Source organism: Sitophilus oryzae, unplaced genomic scaffold, assembly GCF_002938485.1.
Source record: "Sitophilus oryzae breed Bouriz unplaced genomic scaffold, Soryzae_2.0 scaffold_806_pilon_pilon, whole genome shotgun sequence".
Taxonomy (NCBI): domain Eukaryota; kingdom Metazoa; phylum Arthropoda; class Insecta; order Coleoptera; family Curculionidae; genus Sitophilus; species Sitophilus oryzae.
In genome coordinates, this window is record NW_022147424.1 from 1,487,671 (window position 1) to 1,502,648 (window position 14,978).

General features: G+C 32.7%; 1 protein-coding gene across 1 annotated transcript in view; it reads left to right on the top strand.

Moving 5' to 3' along the window:
• Nucleotides 1–502: 502 nt before the first annotated feature.
• Nucleotides 503–14,978, top strand: part of LOC115888670 (P protein) — a gene marked incomplete in the record, with an annotated part of 39,262 nt that continues 24,786 nt past the window's right edge. The window contains 5 exon segments of the mRNA XM_030908451.1: nucleotides 503–630; nucleotides 684–782; nucleotides 1,940–2,109; nucleotides 3,928–4,112; nucleotides 8,489–8,755. Of these exon segments, the coding sequence (XP_030764311.1) occupies nucleotides 608–630; nucleotides 684–782; nucleotides 1,940–2,109; nucleotides 3,928–4,112; nucleotides 8,489–8,755 (744 nt within the window).

The following is a 14,978-nucleotide window of genomic DNA, read 5'->3' on the forward strand; positions in this document are numbered from 1 at the left end:
GAATTAGTGAATTATAGTAAAATATGAAAATTAACATAGTTTGACATAATGTCTTTAGTTGTACCCAAACTACACACGATGCAATTGATTGTAGTAAATTCAATTTTTTTGTAGTACTAATAATTAGCCAGAAATTAGACAGCTGCGGTGTATATATTTGCTAGGATTTTCCAAGTTCTCCTACCGACGTACTTAATAATAATAATAATAAATACACCGGTACCAAGGAGAATTTATTATACAAAAAACATAAAATCAAATAAATAAAGGAAGAATTTAAACTACTCTCGGTTAAAAGGCGCCATCTAGTACGGTACTACCGAACATCTTACGTATTTCAAGCAGATAACTTTTTTACGTTAACATCAAGTACAGTCATTAGTTCCAAGGTGGCTATACCAAGCGCAAAATGAACAATTTTAAGATATAAAAAACAAAATAAATATCTGGAATTTTAACTCTATTTTTTGAATATATATTTTTTATAAGTAAAACAAACATTATTTAAAATTGCATCTCTGTGTGTATCTTGATTCTATGTTTATTTTATTTAAAATAAAGAAATGATGATTTAAATTGAAGAATTAAATTATAATTCAAGATAAACATGGAAAAAGAACTTGTCCTTAGGTAAGTACATAATAACTTTTTTTATTATTAGAAATGAACTTTTTGAATTGCAGAAATAATTTGGCAAGAAGCTTTGAAACGGAGAACCAAATCAAAATATGTGTATCGCCAATGAACTCTCAAACGCTAGATGATTCAATATTCAATTCTATGTAAGTAAATCTTCCACGAAGAAATAGCAATTTTTGTGTGTATGTTATACAGGGTGGTCCGGAAACTTCGGCAGCATAGGCGCAGCATAGGCGAAGAAGTTTCAATTTTATTTCAATTTTTTCCAAATAATTTATGAATTAATGTAAATATTGAGATGAAAATTGGTGGCAGGGAGTTTTTTGACATGACAAATTTGATTTTAGTGTCAATATGACTCCTACTTGTAGAGGGCGCCACCTACCTATTTTCTAAGTGGTTTGAAGAGTAATAACTTTTCGTCCGTACCTGTATAAAACTATTGAGTAAAAAAATATACATTGACCATATTTTCAACGTAAAAATGGTCTCTTGGGGAAAATCGCTACGAGTAATGGTTCTCGAAATATTTGGAATTGAAATTATCAATACCTGTCATAATTGACATAAATTAAACATGTTGACTAAATAGTTATTAGACTGAAATCATAAATTTGAAATGTTTTTGTGCCAAAAGTTCAACAGAAGCTGTTTTATCATCATTTCTTAGCAGAAAAAATTATGATTAATTTAAAAATATAAAAATTTCTCGAATTTATTATTTCAGTCAAATAACTATCTACTCAACGTGTTTATTTTTTGCCAATAATGACATGTATTGACTATTTCCATTCTAAATATCTTGAGAACGGTTACTCGTAGGGATTTTTACCAAGAGACATTTTTTACGTAAAAAGTCACAGAGATGTATTTTTTTTTCACTCAGTACTTTTATACAGGTACGGATAAAAAAAGTTATTATTCTTCAAAACAGTTAAAACACATGTAGGTGACGCCCCCTAAAAATAGGAGTCATATTGACATCAAAACCAAATTTCTCATAACAAAAATCTCCCAGACACCCATTTTCATCCAAATATTGACGTTACTTCAGAAATTATTTGCTAAAAATCGAAATAAAAATGAAACTTCTACACCCTGTATCTCCGAAACTAAGTATTTTAGGACATATATTTATACGAACTTTTTTACTTATTTTTATCTGCCGAATATGCTGCCGAAGTTTCCGGAATACAGTTCGGACCACCCTGTATAGTACCTCGTAGAAAAAACTATATTGGTTTGGTTTGGGAATGTTTAACTTTTGCTCTTAGGTATACAATGTACTATTTTTTTCTAGGGTGAATAGAGAAGAAATGGTTAACAATTTAGAATGCAAAACATTCCCAAAGCATTTAAAAATGTTCATCCTAATCATGATTTGGTTGCTATGTAGCTATCCACTTTTCATGAACAACGAGAAAGTTCAATCGACACATCAGATCAGTATACAAAATGGATCTATTAGTAGTAAGAAAAAAACAATATAATTTTATAAAAAATAGTATATTGTTATACAAGGAGTAAAAATTGTACTCTTTGTGGTAGGGCTGTACGTTTGACAATTACAGACGAGGAACAAAAAGTCTAAAATTGACTTTTAGTAAAAAAATATAAAGAAAAAAATAGGACATGCTATTTTTTTTCAAACGTCACTAATAAGTTTTTAAACAATTTCAAACGTTGCAAGCTTTGAATAAGAAGACTAAGGAAGGAGCATAATGCTATCCATGTATTCATGCATGGTGGGTGGAAAAGGCACCATAAAAGCTCTCTAGAGTGGGGATCCTTGACAGTTCTGTTTGACGATTCATTTGACACATTTGAATTTGATTTGAAATTTTGTGGATTTGTCAATCTTTATGGAGCTTATTTTATGTTATTTATTATTTATTCTACTACTGATAGTTGTATAAAGGTAGTAAATCTAGATGGAAATTGTGGCAGAACTTAAATTAACAGTGACACTATCGCGATTTATCGAAAAAGACTCTAAAATAGTTGGTTGTGTAGCGTGCGGTAGATCTCGGCAAAAATTGAGTGAAATAATGGAACAACTTTTCGCGATTATATAATATATATACGTGTAGTAAACCGATCATTTATGAAATTCACTTAAATTAACTAAATTATATATTTTTCTTGCATTTTAGCTTTTATTTATTACTTGTCAAAGATTAGATGTCAAAGAATTTAGATACGTTAATTTGACTTACCTGCTTCAGTAGCGTATCGGATGTTTGTGTTAATAAATACTTATTATAACTTATCTATTTTTATTAGAATTATATATTTTTATAACAATTTTAATAACTACCAACATTTATTCACAACGTAAAATAAAACAACAAATTATTGAGTCTACCCCACGTCTACCCTACATCATAGTTTTACATTTTTTAAATAAAATTAGAACGACACTGATAAACCGGAAATTTGAGGCCCATCGCGGTGTACCTAAGATTTTTGATATGCTCCTTCCTTAGTCTTCTTATTCAAAGGTTGCAAGTAATAAAAAAATCTCTAAAAGTTATACCTTGAAAGTAATTAAATATTGAAAAACTATGGTTACAACTCATTGTATTTGAGATCATACCAGATAAACTTTTAGTCACATGATAAAGCTTGACCGGCTCAGCGTTGCCTACTTTTTTACATATTTTCTTCCAATTAAAATATTTTAGAAAACAAAAATAAATTAATTATAAATATATAAACAGTTATTATTTACATCAACAAAACTCACCTCCTTTACAGCACTTAAGGGACATAAAGGGCCATTACTACCACTTTTCCGTTCAAAATATTCTAATAAGGTTGTGATGAGTTTTTTGTAATGGCTATTAATCTATCTGGTACACTTCTCACTAAAGGAGGTTCTAAAAAGAACAATGTTCAACTGCAAGGTATGCTAGTAAAAAAAATTAAGCTTAAAGTATCACAACACAATTCCTTTAAACCAAAAGTGTCAAAACGAATGACAATGTCAGGAAATAGATAAATAAATGTGGCAACTTGACATTTTTTACAGCAGAGCTACCACCTGAATCCCCAGCGGGAAATTTAAATTCCAGTTAGTCAGCCAGGCGCCGAATATGTCCATGGTTGGCAACAATGAATTTAAAAATCGCGCCCTAGATTATGCAACTTAAAGTTTAAGTGGTGTCGCTGTATATTTTCATACTTTTGTGCTTAACCTTGGCTTAAAAAATTTCTTTTGTGACATTTGAAAAAATATCTATTATAGTATATACAGGGATTTTTCTATATTTTCTTCTTCTTAATTAGGTTATGTTATTCATAAAGACGAAAATACAAAGAAAGTAGAAATAATGCTAGAAGGGGCAATGCTTCCAACTTACTACAGGAATCTCACTGTGGACCGATTAAATGTTTGGATACAACTTCTAGTGGTGAAGAGGAAGCCTAGAAGTACATCAGATTTAAAATCTGCAGACGTCATTTCAATGCAGGTAAGATTGGTCAACACTAACTGACATTTTTAGTAAAAAAAAATATTTGAAATATTTGTATTCTTAAGGATTTTTGAATAAAAAAAAAGAAAAAAATTATTCTGTTTATTACTTACATTTATCAACTGCTTTCGTTGCTAAATAAATAATTAGAGATTGGTCATCTATATACACACAGATGCAAAAAAAAATCGACGGAATTTCGTATATTTTTCATTTTATTGATTTTATGGAAAGCACTGTTCATTAAAATGTTGTATCCTACGTTATAGGGTTTGTTTCTCTCTACAATTTCCTGTCTCACAATGTACCGTTTGTGTCCGGGAAGGGTTCATAGTTTCATAGTTGTCGATTTTCGAAAAAAATCAGTACATGTATATTATTTCGTATATTTTTCATTTTATTCATTTTATGGAAAGCACTGTTCATTGAAATGTTGTATCCTATGTTATAGGGCTTGTTTCTCTCTACAATTTCCTGTCTCACAATGTACCGTTTGTGTCCGGGAAGGGTTCATAGTTTCATAGTTGTCGATTTTCGAAAAAATCAGTACATGTATATTATTTTCGTATATTTTTCATTTTATTCATTTTATGGAAAGCACTGTTCATTGAAATGTTGTATCCTATGTTATAGATAGGGCTTGTTTCTCTCTACAATTTCCTGTCTCACAATGTACCGTTTGTGTCCGGGAAGGGTTCATAGTTTCATAGTTGTCGATTTTCGAAAAAATCAGTACATGTATATTATTTCGTATATTTTTCATTTTATTCATTTTATGGAAAGCACTGTTCATTGAAATGTTGTATCCTATGTTATAGGGCTTGTTTCTCTCTACAATTTCCTGTCTCACAATGTACCGTTTGTGTCCGGGAAGGGTTCATAGTTTCATAGTTGTCGATTTTCGAAAAAAATCAGTACATGTATATTATTTCGTATATTTTTCATTTTATTCATTTTATGGAAAGCACTGTTCATTGAAATGTTGTATCCTATGTTATAGGGCTTGTTTCTCTCTACAATTTCCTGTCTCACAATGTACGTTTGTGTCCGGGGAAAGGATCATAATTTTATAGTTGTCGATTTTTGAAAGAAATCAGTACATGTATATTTTTTCTATTATAATTATTAATTTTATTGATTTTATGGAAAGCACTGTTCATTAAAATGTTGTATCCTATGTTATAGGGCTTGTTTCTCTCTACAATTTCCTGTCTCACAACGTTCCGTTTGTGTCGGGAAGGGATCATAGTTTCATAGTTGTCGATTTTCGAAAGAAGTCAGTACATGTATATTATTTCGTATATTTTTCATTATATTGATTTTATACAAAGCACTGTTCATTAAAATGTTGTATCCTATGTTATAGCGCTTGTTTCTCTCTACAATTTCCTGTCTCACAATGTACCGTTTGTGTTGGGGAAGGGATTATAGTTTCATAGTTGTCGATTTTCAGAAAGAAATCAGTACATGTATATTATTTCGTATATTTTTATTTTATTCATTTTATGGAAAGTACTGTGCATTAAAATGTTGTATCCTATGTTATAGGGCTTGTTTCTCTCTACAATTTCCTGTCTCACAATGTACCGTTTGTGTCCGGGAAGGGTTCATAGTTTCATAGTTGTCGACTTTCGAAAAAAATCAGTACATGTATATTATTTCGTATATTTTTCATTTTTATTGATTTTATACAAAGCACTGTTCATTAAAATGTTGTATCCTATGTTATAGCGCTTGTTTCTCTCTACAATTTCTTGTCTCACAATGTACCGTTTGTGTTGGGGAAGGGATTATAGTTTCATAGTTGTCGATTTTCGAAAGAAATCAGTACATGTATATTATTTCGTATATTTTTAATTTTATTTTTATGGAAAGCACTGTTCATTAAAATGTTGTATCCTATGTTATAGGACCTGTTTCTCTCTACAATTTTCTGTTTCACAATGCACCGTTTGTATCGGGGAAGGGATCATAGTTTCATAGTTGTCGATTTTCGAAAGAAATCAGTACATGTATATTATTTTGTATATTTTTCATTTTATTCATTTTATGGAAAGCACTGTGCATTAAAACGTTGTATCCTATGTTATAGGGCTTGTTTCTCTCTACAATTTTCTGTCTCACAATGTACCGTTTGTGTCCGGGAAAGGATCATAGTTTTGTAGTTGTCGATTTTTGAAAGAAATCAGTACATGTATATTTTTTCGTATAATTATTCATTTTATTGATTTTATGGAAAGCACTGTTCATTAAAATGTTGTATCCTATGTTATAGCGCTTGTTTCTCTCTACAATTTCTTGTCTCACAATGTACCGTTTATGTTGGGGAAGGGATTATAGTTTCATAGTTGTCGATTTTTGAAAGATATCAGTACATGTATATTATTTCGTATATTTTTCATTTTATTAATTTTATGGAAAGCACTGTTCATTAAAATGTTGTATCCTATGTTAGAGGGCCTGTTTCTCTCTACAATTTTCTGTTTCACAATGTACCGTTTGTATCGGGAAAGGGATCATAGTTTCATAATTGTCGATTTTCGAAAAGAAATCAGTACATGTATATTATTTCGTATATTTTTTATTTTATTAATTTAATGGAAAGCACTGTTCATTAAAATGTTGTATCCTATGTTATAGGGCTTGTTTCTCTCTACAATTTCCTGTCTCACAATGTACCGTTTGTGTTGGGGAAGGGATTATAGTTTCATAGTTGTCGATTTTCGAAAGAAATCAGTACATGTATATTATTTCGTATATTTTTCATTTTATTGATTTTATGGAAAGCACTGTTCATTAAAATGTTGTATCCTATGTTATAGGGCCTGTTTCTCCCTACAATTTTCTGTTTCACAATGTACCGTTTGTATCGGGGAAGGGATCATAGTTTCATAGTTGTCGATTTTCGAAAGAAATCAGTACATGTATATTATTTCGTATATTTTTTATTTTATTAATTTTATGGAAAGCACTGTTCATTAAAATGTTGTATCCTATGTTATAGGGCCTGCTTCTCTCTACAATTTTCTGTTTCACAATGTACCGTTTGTATCGGGAAAGGGATCATAGTTTCATAGTTGTCGATTTTCGAAAGAAATCAGTACATGTATATTATTTCGTATATTTTTCATTTTATTAATTTTATGGAAAGCACTGTTCATTAAAATGTTGTATCCTATGTTATAGGGCTTGTTTCTCTCTACAATTTCCTGTCTCACAATGTACCGTTTGTGTCGGGGAATCGATCATAGTTTCATAGTTGTCGATTTTTGAAAGAAATCAGTACATGTATATTATTTCGTATATTTTTCATTTTATTGATTTTATACAAAGCACTGTTCATTAAAATGTTGTATCCTATGTTATAGCGCTTGTTTCTCTCTACAATTTCCTGTCTCACAATATACCGTTTGTGTCGGGGAAGCGATTATAGTTTCATAGTTGTCGATTTTCGAAAGAAATCAGTACATGTAGTTTTTTTATCATGTAAAGTGATATTTTTCTACTTTTAGCCCAATTTTCATTATTTTTTAGCAAACTGTATATAAATCTAACCACTTTAATTCATAGACTCAGTTTTTTTATAAATTTTATTATTTGTTGTGATTTACAGGTTGGTTATTATTCAATGGTTGTTTTTCAACCTAACATTAAAACATGCTGTGCAATAATTTCTTTTTCCTAAAACATTATTTTTATCAGAACCATGTCTCCTGAGCAAATTGTTTTTTGACTCATGTCAACAAAACCCTTGGTTAATTTTTAGGAACAAAATAAACTTGCCACCAACAATCTGCAATTTTTTCAACTATCATTACTTTATAATGTTATTTTTAAATACCACAAGATGGCTTTCGTGACTATTGCCGTAATGTCATATCGATACTGATTAGAACTCTATATTAAAATTTAAAATAGAGTTCTAATCAAAAAATGAAAAGTTCATTTTGAGTTCGTATGTGTTGACATGAGTTAAAAAATAAAATACTTAGGAGACATGGATCTCACCGAAAAATTAGGCTCATGGAATTATTGCACAGGGTGTTTTAAAGATAGGGTAAAATCCAACTCTTCGATTAACCTTGTATAATAAGTCAAATACAAAAGTTTATAATAAACTGAGTCTACGAATAAAAGTTGTTATATTTATAATACAGCTTGCTAAAAAAATCAAAGGAAATAGGGCTAAAAATTTAAAAAAAAAAACTTGACCAAAAATTTTTCCGTTGCATTTGAGTGTATATTATGATTAATATCATAAGGTATCATAAGTGTAAAATAATTAACATTATTTTAATTATTAACAAAATTAACACATTTCATTAATATGTCTGTCTAAACGATATTAATAATTTATTATTATTTCATTACAGAATGTATCCAAATTATGGACTGTTCCCTTAGTAACAGAAAAGCTTATAGGTTTTGTTCCCGAAATAAAAGCCGAAAAAACTTTTGATTTGGATCTACATGACGTCGATAACTCATCTTTCACATTTCTAAGGTTCCAGTTCAAGTCCAATTTGAAAACGAACCTTCCCATTGCAATGGGGTACAATCTGAGCCCTATCAGTACAGATGATGGCATCATTTATGCTGCTCTGGTTTTAGTCGGTCTATATATTTTGATTATTTTCGAGGTACTGTATAATAACATCACATCGACAACATAAATTGTAAAAAATGACAAGTCGAGCAACGCAGTTTTTCAACTGCAAAATGTTGTAAGATCTCATCACTAGTAAATCTTTCAAAACAAAGACTCCCTTGGTCTTGATTTTGGTTTTGCAGTTAATAAGAGGTCCCTTGGTCTTGCAGGCTGCAGTCTTGTGAATTGGTGTTGCTGTAATACTTTTCCAAGTCTTCAATGGCACATCGTACATGGAAAATATTTAAATAAATAATATTTTTAGTAATAATCATTATGACTTGGAAATTGCAAGTCGACATATTCTAATAAAATAATTAAAACAAAGTGTTACTTTTAACAGTTTTTATTTTTATTTTGATAAATACTACAATGGTCTAGAAATCAACACTACTACCAAGACTAAGCAAATCATCAAATCAATCAAACAAATCAACACTACTACCAAGACTACTGCTAGAAATCAACAGAAGAATTAAGTTAGCATGGAGTACTTATGGAAGAAACTCAATCATATTCAAACTTAGAAGTCCACTTTATCTAAAGAAGAAAACATTCGATCAATGTGTACCACCAGTAGACACTTAAAACGGACATTATAAGAAAACTGCAGGTCGCACAATGCTCAATGGAACGAAATATGCTTTTTTATGAGGAGGGAAAAATCTTGCATAAGACACGCACAGTTGGATCCCTACCGGCTAAAAAACCTCCTCCAATAACCACTTTACACTGGAACCCGCTCTCGCATTATTGCAGTGCAAAGGGTGTCTAAAGATTTACTTCATGCTGCTCATTGTCTCTCTTCCCTCCCTTTACAACTTATTATATTTCGGACCATCCGATATATTAGCTTCCATTGTTCTTCCCCTTTAACTATATAGACAATGCTTGATTCATGAAGTAATAGACTTCTCCATATTGTCTGTTTAACCATAGTTGTATGTCGGGTATTAACCACTTTCTCACCACCATTTCTCTTGCCACTGTTGGAGAAGTTTTGACCTTGCTAGATTTTTATCCATCCCATGGTATCTATCATATCGTTCCTGCATGAGCAGATCGGAACAAAATATGCTGGGAATAACCAAGAAAGCCCGTAAAAGAATAGAGTGGATACGACAGCTAATAGATGTCATCCACAGAATCAAATCCCTCAAGTGGCAATAGGCAGGACACCTGGCCAGAAGGTGTCCTGCGAACAACAGATGAACCACAAAAATTACAGCATGGTACCCAGGAGGAATTAAAAGACCTAGAAGAAGACTAAACCTAAGATGGTACCATCACAGCTTAAGTAAAAACCAGCTCGGACAGTGTAGCGTGCCGCTTTGATCTTTTTACGCTCGGATTTGCGATTCGAAAGAGGGGAAACACTAGAGCGGCGAGCTCTCTCGCCAAAACCAATAGCCGCGTAAGCGCCAGTCAGCCCAGAGATGTATCTAAAAATTTTTACACGTGACGTAAAAAATTATTCGACTGGTGCTAGAACATTATTTAGATACACGTTTTTAAATTGTTGACTTTTAAATAAATATGCATTCTCAAAGAAAACATTTAAAAACAAATTAATTAATTTATTTCTAGGAAATAACAGCAAAATGAAATAGGTACATTTTCGATTTCACTTTTATAGTTATTTCTACGAATGCTCTAAATTAGGAGCTTCTGGATTGTTTGCTACTTTTAAGTTCTTATTAATATTCTTGTTGTACAATAAATTTTAACTTTGCGTATAAAATTTAAATTAGGTAAAAACCAACCAACACCACCAAATAACCAACTAACCAATGAATTAACACCCTCCAAATAACCACGCTAACCAACCCGCCAAATAACTGAACCAATCCAACCAAAAAGAGTGAAAAGTGAAACCAATGCAATCAAATCACGCTATAAGCGTTTTTTGGTACGGTGTGAGATTTGAACCACAGACCATTCGCTTACGAAGCAATAACCTCAACCACGGAGCCACAGGTGCTCTTGCAGAAATATTGTCGCTAGGCGTCACTTTCCGCCGTTTTAGGATGTCTCGGCATGCGCATGCGCACATGCGATAATCATAAAGGACGGATTTATTAGGACTATTCACTTTCGTGTCTCATTATACTTAGCAGACGAAGTTTTGTACAAAATTCGCGGAAATAAGCAAAGCAAAGAGAAATAGGGGGAAAGACCTGGTCAAGATAAGGCGGGAAATGAAGAAACTCGATAAATATGAATTAGGTAAGTAAATAATATTTAATTCCCTAATTAGTTTTTTTTTAGTTCAGTAAACAAGGGAAGTATTTCTACTACCCTATGAGATGATACCCTATGAGACCCTACTACGCTATGAGACCCTACTAGCTATGAGATGGTCTAGGGGGTGTAGTCTATTATTCTACACCCCGCATTGCCTAAAATTATATTATTGATTCGGCGACGCGGCCGTAAATTGTGCCTGCCTTAAAACATACCATTCATGATGCATAGCATTATCGAATCCGGTAAATAAACAACTTTTATGAACTCAAGTATAAGTAATTTTTCGTATCGGCTCGATGGGAAGTAAACCTATAATTATTATTTAACGGAACCGAAATATTACTCTGGGCATGGTGGGCTCTTAATGGGCTAAATAATCAAGTGCCAGTAACACCTATAGGGTGCTTATAAAGTACTTGCTAAATATCCAAGTACCGGCAACACCCACTGGGCGTCAATGTCGTACAAGATAATAAATAATAATAGCTCCCGTATTTATTTTTTTTTTATTAATAAAATTACTTGCTAAATATTCAAGTTCAAAGTCTTATTTGCACTTGCTAAATATTCAAGTGCCAGTAACACCTATAGGGTGCTAATAAAGTACTTGCTAAATATCCAAGTACTGGCAAAACCCATTGGGCGTCAATGTCCTACAAGAATACTTAGAACAAAGGCACCTTGGCAACCCAAAAGAAAACAAAAATGTTTTCGGAAATACGAATTAAGTAAGTAATCTTGGTGGTTGAACAAACTCATAGCCTCTTTCGTTATAAATATTTTTTCCCTATGCCCTACGTCTAATACTTTCCGTGATAGAGCCGAGAGCTATTCTTAATAGGACACCCTGTACAAGTAAAGCAGCACAGTGAATTGTATTTTAGTTAAGTGTGTATCGAAAAAAAAGAACTGTCACAGTCACTTTACTGTCATTACTAAATCTGCCATAAGTATCTTTTTTTAACGTTGTGGGTAAGTTTTTTTTTAATTTATTTTGTCTAATGTAAACACCATCTTAAAAATGTAATGCATATCTACAATCTCTGCTAAACTCCTCAGGTGGTGTGAATTTCTGATTTATTTTTAAGCATATATACTTTCTTGACTATGCGGCAACACAGGGCGTCAAAATTATCTGAGATCCAGGGGTGGACCATCCAATAGATGGTGTTGGCGATTCTCACAATGTTATCATAATTTTTTTAAAATTTCTATAATAAAGTTAAATAACTCGGTTATTTTTAATTTATTTTAAAAATGGTAAAGAGGAAATGTTTTTTTTTGGCCAGATCCAGCACCCCTTAAAATATCTGCACTTATTTCTGGGACACCCTGTATAATTTAAAAATAATATATAAATATCTCTCTATTATAGTAATAGTACATGAGAATTCTAGATATAAGTCCATAAAAATAGTATCGGTATAATTTTATTTTCAATAATCCTTTTCGTTATTATCCTACTTAAAACTTAAATATATGGTTAAAGCTAAAAAATGTGTAAAGTCACTTAACGCCGAAATATCAATTTAGGACTAGAAGTCTACCTTTTTGCTAACTAAGCACTGGCGAACCATCTTAAAGAAAAACACTAAACATTACTTGAAAAACGCAAAAATTACTATAAAACATAATTTGAAAACTAAAAACGTTTAGTTAAAATTTTAATCGTTAATGACTTTTTTCGGAAATCCTTACTAAATAGTCCAACTCACAACTGCCCCATCAAACTTATCCAAACCATCACATGATGTAGGTTCGATAAATAGCATTTGGATCACTTGTCACCATCATGGATCACTGAGCGATCCCTTCCTAACAAATAAAGGAGTTAGGCAAGGATGTGTTTTAGCGCCTCTCCTATTCAACATATTCATGGCAGCGCTCTCCATTATAGTGGAAGCAAACTACAGAAGAGAGAATTGGGCATCAAATACATACGACGGTAGTCTGTTCAACATAAGAAGACTCAGGGCAAAAACACGTACACAGTTTATCACAGAACTTCAATACGCTGATGATTGCGCTCTATTTGCAAAAATGTTACAGCAATTACAAGAAATGTTGAACACATATATCTGGGCATACGAGGCTTTGGGTCTTAAGCTAAATATCGACAAAACTAAAATAATGTGCACTCCCCCAGAAGATCACAACAATGCTATAAAATTCGGAGAAGAACTATTGCAATATGTAGCAGAATTCGATTACCTCAGCAGTTTGATTTAGGAGGAGGCCAATATCGACTCTGAAATTCAGTACAGGATTAGCAGCGCCTCTTGAGCCTTCTGGAAATTAAAAGACAGGGTTTTCTACAACCATGACTTGAGCACAAAAACGAAACTTGCAGTGTACCGAGCAATAATAATCCCCACCATATTTTATGGGAGCGAAACCTGGGTGCCGTACCGCCGACACATGAACGCATTAAACAAGTTGCAACAGAGACACCTTAGACAACTCTTAAGAATCAAATGGTTCCATCATGTCTCAAACATATTAGTCCTTGAAAAACCTAACTGCAAGAGTAGTGAAGTTATGGTTACAAAATCCCGCTTAATATGGGCTGGTCACGTATGCAGAATGCAAGAAAACCGCGTACCAAAATCTCCGCTTTACGATGAGCTTGTAGACGGTAAGAGGAGGCCGGGTGGACAAGTCAAAAGGTACAAGGACATTTTCCACGAAAACTTAAAGAGGATTAACATTCAGAATGAGTGGGAAGAAGCAGCTCACGATAGAACTCATTGGAGAAGAACTGTAAACTCAGTTAACGGCGACAACCAAAAAGTAAAGAGGCAACAAAGCAATGAGATTTTTGAATGTCCGGAGTGCGGTAGAGAGATAACATCACGTATCGGGATTTTCAGTCACAGAAAAGCTCATAAAAGAAAACGCTTTGCGTGACCATCTTCTGATGCGTGTCAAATACTTGTCAGCGAGTAATGGCAGTATGTATGTATGTATTTGGATCACTAGGGTTGTGACAATTTAGGGTGACTGTAACGACCGCGACGTCACGTAATCCTGCTGTTAAAACATAACAGCTGGTTTTGATACAGGCTGTCCCAATATTACGTAGACATAGAACTACTACGTATTTTTGGAATCAAAATAAGTTTATTGGACACAATTTATCTCTATACAAAAGTACTTCGTATGTCCGTTAGAGGGCATCAAATTTGAGAAAGGCATACGCGTATAGTTGGAGCGATGTCATAATATGCTGCCTCCGATGGCCTTGTTTTCTTCTTTTTATCTTTTTAATATATTTTTAAATATTATATAAAAAACAGATTACACAATATAAAAGTTGTATTCTCTAAGTAACTAATTTCTGTATTAAATACTAGGTATTTTATATGTATATAATAGTATAAAAAGAAGAGAGAATTTATTGGGCAAGTCCACAGTAAGATGAGTCATGAAACATGACTAAAACATGACTACCCGTAGACACTCAGTGTTTCTGCCTTCCGGCTTCGTCAATACGGGAGGAAGCAGCAACGCTGAACTAGCTAGCGATCCTGAAATATATCTCCACGATAACATCTTTTGTTTATAATAGTATATATAAAATTTTCTGAACTATTAGATAACTTAATCAAAAATTAATATCAAAATCGGAAAGTCGGTATTATGGCACCAGCGCACCAGCCTTCCGGCACCCGGATCTAGGGTGGATTCATCCAACCCTTGTTGTACTTATAAGGTTTGTTCCAACTCGCCGCAGAACCATCACCGAATGATCACGCTCCTGCGCAATATTTCAAGTATGTTCCAACCGAGATTTGACGGTTATCGGACGATCCTATTTGCATACCTACAACGTTGGAATCGTTTAGTTAAGATTTCACAACGGTAATTTCGGTACATGGTCTAAATTGAGAACTGTTTGGGTTGACTTGCGCATTAGCATATTAGCAGGGATTATCGATTTTTAACAGCTGATTCTGGTTCGGCGTCCG